At 49.2% G+C, this 5000-nt stretch overlaps 1 protein-coding gene across 1 annotated transcript in view; it reads right to left on the reverse strand.

Moving 5' to 3' along the window:
• Nucleotides 1–1774: 1774 nt before the first annotated feature.
• LOC119583741 overlaps nt 1775–5000 on the reverse strand; it is a 116680-nt gene continuing 113454 nt past the window's right edge. Inside the window, exons 8-10 of the mRNA XM_037932399.1 lie at nt 4834–5000; nt 4206–4325; nt 1775–4052 (exon numbers count right to left, since the gene is read on the reverse strand). The exon at nt 4834–5000 is cut by the window's right edge and continues 19 nt beyond it. Coding sequence (XP_037788327.1) covers nt 2575–4052; nt 4206–4325; nt 4834–5000 — 1765 coding nt within the window. The 3' untranslated portion in view covers nt 1775–2574. The remainder of the gene's footprint in view (nt 4053–4205; nt 4326–4833) is intronic.

Consider the following 5000-nt stretch of genomic DNA (forward strand, 5'->3'; position numbering starts at 1 on the left):
ATTTCATATTTATATGTTATACTAATAAAAAGTCAAGGAGTCAGGAAAACACATAATTCAGAAAAAATATGAGAATATATTTCAATACATCCAATAACGTGAAGGATAAAATACACTACACTGAAAAAATTCACAGGTTAAAGCATTCTGTACAATATCATACACTATTCACATAGATATAAAGTGCATTAACTTACAAAGAATAAATAGTTTGGTCCCTTAATATGTTCCATAGTTGGAATTACTTATATCTCTATGTGATGATATGAAGGGTACTCCTATGTTATCTCTGTTACCAGGATAGATAGTGTAAATTAAAATGTATATGTTGAATAATAAAAGAACTCATGATTTCAGAAGATGGTGATAGACAAAAATGTGCAGTAGAGTTAGTACTTTGATGATGATGAAAAAATCATGTAGTTTCTGTGATGATTTTTTTCATATACTTTGAAGTCTTCCAAAAACACAAAATGCTATCCACTATAAAAAAGAATTTTTTGTTCACAGAGATACTTCCACATGCCTTTTCTTTTAATGAAGTTACTGATGAAGGTGAACAGTAAGGTCATTAGTAACCACAATATACAGTCCTTGAAACAAAGGATAGTAAAGATAATTACTTTAGAAGAACTATATAATTATATATTTATAAATAAATATTCATATCAGCACTGAAATTTAACTCCATAAATTTAAATATATTGTGTTAACAGTGAGCCATTCTCTATGAGGGATGAAAAATATATTTTATAGAATATAAGTACATTCACACTTAATTATAATTATATGAAAGCTTTTCTGGCTTTCTCAGTGTTACATATGCCATGTGGGCAGATGCAGTTGGTTCACATAGAAATTTACAAATGAGCACAACACACAAAAAAAAATTCTCTCTATACTTTCATAAATATGACATCCAAACACACACTGATACTAAAAACATATTAGAAGAGAAAGAAAGTAAAAGCACGGACAGTGTGAAGACCTAATCCATTTTGGAATAACCCAAGGTAAATAATTAAAATTATAGCGGAAAAGCAGGGAGCACAAAGAACAAACCATAAAAATACTTAATGCAATTTAACTGACTAGTAAATGACTTCTCAGGAGATATAAACAGTAAATGGACTTTCTCTTAATCAATGTTCTCACAAGAAAACCATTGGCATTAGAACCTAAGTATATGTTATTTTATTTGAGTTACTCAGGAAAGCTTGGGAGGACAGAATATGTCATAGGTGTGTGTGTGGTTTGGCATTTGTGTTTTTATTTATTATTTTTTTTTGTGTGTGTGTGTGTGTTGTGTTGTGGTGTGTTGTGTTGTGTGTGTGTGTTTGTGTGTGTGTGTGTGTTTGTTTGTGTGTGTGTGTGTGTTGTGTGTGTGTGTTTGGTGTGTGGTTTTGGTGGTTGTTGTGTGTGTGTGTTGTGTTGGTTGTGTGTGTTGTTGGTGTGTGTGTGTGTGTGTTGTGTTGTGTGTGTGTGTTTGTGTTGTGTGTGTGTGTTTGTGTTGTGTGTGTGTGTGTGTGTGTGTGTGTGTGTGGTGTGTGTGTGTGTGTGTTTGTGTGTGGTGTGTGTTTGTGTGTATGTATGTATATAGTGTAGTGTGGTGTAGTGTGATGTAGTGTGTGTAGTGTAGTGTAGTGTAGTGTAGTGTAGTGTAGTGTAGTGTAGTGTAGTGTAGTGTAGTATGTAGTGTAGTGTGTATTGTAGTGTAGTGTATGTATGTATATATATATGTATGTATGTATATATGTGTGTGTGTGTGTGTGTGTGTGTGTGTGTGTGTGTGTGTGTGTGTGTGTGTGTGTGTGTGTGTGTGTGTGTGTTTGTGGGTGGGTGTTTGGTGGGTGTTTGTGTGTGTTTGGTGTGTGTTTGTGTTAGTTCATGCAGTATACCACTGTATGGTTTGCTAGGAATAACCATGTCTCTGAATACAAAGAGAACTAACATAACCACGTTTTTTTTTTCTATTGTCCATGTCTCCTGTATATTTTACCAAAACAAAAGAAGACAGTATACTCTGTTAAAAGAAATTAGTTCATAAAAGTATATTATGAATATTACTGTGCAGGCATATGTGCATCATATTAACATTGTATTAACACAGTCGCTTTTAACTTATACAAAACCAAAATCTAACATACTATGATATCACTTTTATACAATTATACAAGGTTACATACAACTATGCAGTAATCACTGGAATCTCTCAATATAGATTTTAAATATATATTTTCTGAAGCAATAAACGGCTGATCCTCCACTACATTTATGAAGACGATATAGCTTCTTAGCAAAACTGTCTTTCGTATCTGAATTTCCTGAACCACAATCTGGGTTTGACGAGTAGCCACATCACATCACCTGCAAAGTGAATCAGTTTCTCGTATTGTGTTCAGTGCAACGTACTGTGTCACGCAATATGCGAGGAAAGCCTTTCACAACTTTTCTTTCATATCCGAGTCCTGCCTCGGCCTCAAGCAGACCAGATTTCTTTTTTTCTCTTTGATCTCGAGGCAATCTCTCGGGACTCTCCACGCCCAGGGGCCGTCAGTGGCTGGCCTCCCTCCCTCAGGGAGTCGTGGGCGAGTTGCTGTCCTTGGGCAGGGGCGGCAGGGGGCGCAGGCTGCCCGTGTCGCTGGCGACGCTGCCCTGGCGGCTGCGCGGGAAGGGCGCCTCCTCGTCGCTGGTGAGGCGGTTGAACTTGCGGATGAGTTCTCGCGCCGCCTGGGCCCCGGCGGCCGGCGCGCTCGACTCGCTCACGAAGCTCACGTCCGTGGGTGGCTCGCTGATGCTGGCGGTGCTGCTGGTGCTGCTGATGCTGGGGCACACGGGCGAGTGGGCGGAGGCGCTGCTCACGCCGGAGCTCGTGGGGGCGTGGCTGAAGTCGCTGCTGACGCTCGGCGAGGAGGGGGGGTTCTCGGCGTCAGGAGGCGTCGGGGAGCTCGCCGCGCTCGGCAGCGGGCTGTCGGAGTCGCTGGCGGCGGCGCGGCGGCGCTTCTTGGTCTTGTCGACGCGGGCGTAGAGCGCCATGATCTCTGGTGGCACGTCGCCGCCTTGGGCGCCGCTCGACAGGTTCTGCAGGATGTCCGGCACCGTGTCTTCGCCTTCGCCGGCGCTGCCCTCCGTCCTGGGCGGCGGAGGCTTGGGCTTGAGCGTCTCGTAGCCGTGGTGCCGCGGCCCCGCCTCGCGCACCGTCTCGTAGCCGTGGTCCGCCGCGCCCTTGAGCGTCTCGTAGCCGGGCTCCTTGCTCTTGACCGTCTCGTAGTCGTGGTCCTTCTCCTTGACCGTCTCGTAGCCCGAGTCCTTGCCCTTGGCGTCCTTCAGGGACTCGTATCCCACGCTGTCCTTGTCGTCCAGCACGCTGCCGGCCTCGCTGTCCAGGTCGGACGCGAAGCTCTTCTTGCGCAGCGTCTCGTAGCTGTGCTCGGAGCGCGTGCGCACGCGCTCGTACGGCGGCTCCTGGCCGGGGATCTGCGCGTAGTTGGGGTCGTCGTCGAGCTCGGAGGCGGTGACGGCGGTGCCCTGGCTGCCGGCGAGGCTGTGCTGGTCGGGCGGCCGCAGCGGCAGGTTGGCCAGCAGGTTCTGCTGGAAGAGCGCGCCCCTAGGCGGAGGCGCGCCCGGGCCGCCCGCGGGGCCCAGGGAGCTGGGCGTGGTCCCGGCGACGCTGCTGGCGCTAACGGTGTTGGAGACGTCGTGGTGGCGCGGACCGACCATGGCGCCGTAGAGCGTGGCGTCCTTGGTGGGCGAGGAGCGCACCAGCGAGCGCAGCGACCCGGGGCCGGAGATGAGGTGGCGCCGCGCCAGGAGGACGCCCACGACCAGCATGGCCGCCGTCAGAAGGCCCGCCATGATGGCCAAGGCAACCACCAGGCCCTGCGTGCCCTGCGGCTCGGCCGCGCCCGCAGCGTCCTGGTCAAATGTCAGCGCACGCCCACTGCCTCGCCGCACGCCCGCTGCTGTCGCCGGCACCTCCACGGGGATGCACGTGACGTTGATGAACTTCCAGCTGCCGCTGTCCATGCACGTGGAAACGGTGTCGCCCGTGTCTGCAGGGGGAGAGGGGGGGGGGGTTAAGCTCGTACGCGACGCTAAATATCTCGGCCATCGCCTTCATGACACTGCATATGCCAGTCTGGTGAAAAGCACACATACCGAGGCAGAATGAAGAGAACATGCGTGAGGCTGCACAAGCCACTGACCTCTATGCAGCCTGTAGCCGTCGGCGCAGGAGTAGACGGCGATGCCGTTCCAGTGCGTGGACCCGTTGAGGAGGGTGTAGCGGGCATTGGCGAAGACCGGCGGCGGCCCGCACGTCACAGCTGGGGGGCAGAGGGCGCGTCAGAAGGCACGGGGAAGAGGGCAGTGGGGAGGAAGGCGAGGAAAGGGAGCAGAGGAAGAGTAATCAGGAGGGGAAAGTTTAGAAAAGTGCACAAAAGATATAAGGGGATGATGAGGAAAAGGGAAATAGGAGAGAGAAATGAGGAAAAGGCAAGTCAGAGAGGGGAGAAAAGCAGAAGACGGACAAGAATGGGAAAGAATGTGCAAGCCCTAAACATGCTGTGAAGAGCAAACCTCTTCTATACAAAATATTCAGTAATATAATACATAAGACTAAACAGGAGACGTCTCACACACGATTAAACTACAATGAAAACTGATTATAAACTTAGAAACTCAGTGTGGTAACAAAACGAGATTGATAATAGCTGGATGATGAAGGGAAACAAAAAAAATTATCCCATTACTCAAAACAGCGCAAAAGACACGGAAATAAACTCCGCAGTAGCCGCGGAGGGCGGGGCCCGCGAGAGCAGGTCCGGGACATACCTTGGCACGAGGGCGGCTCGAGCGTCCATTTGCCCGAGTGGTCGCAGGTGCGCGTGCTGTTGCCTTGCAGCACGTAGCCAGGGTTGCAGCTGTACGTGGCCACCGTGCCGTAGCCGTACACGCCCCGGAAGTTGGCCACCTCGATGAAGCCGTGGCTGATGTGGCCC

This window comes from Penaeus monodon, chromosome 17 (genome assembly GCF_015228065.2).
Source record: "Penaeus monodon isolate SGIC_2016 chromosome 17, NSTDA_Pmon_1, whole genome shotgun sequence".
Lineage (NCBI taxonomy): Eukaryota > Metazoa > Arthropoda > Malacostraca > Decapoda > Penaeidae > Penaeus > Penaeus monodon.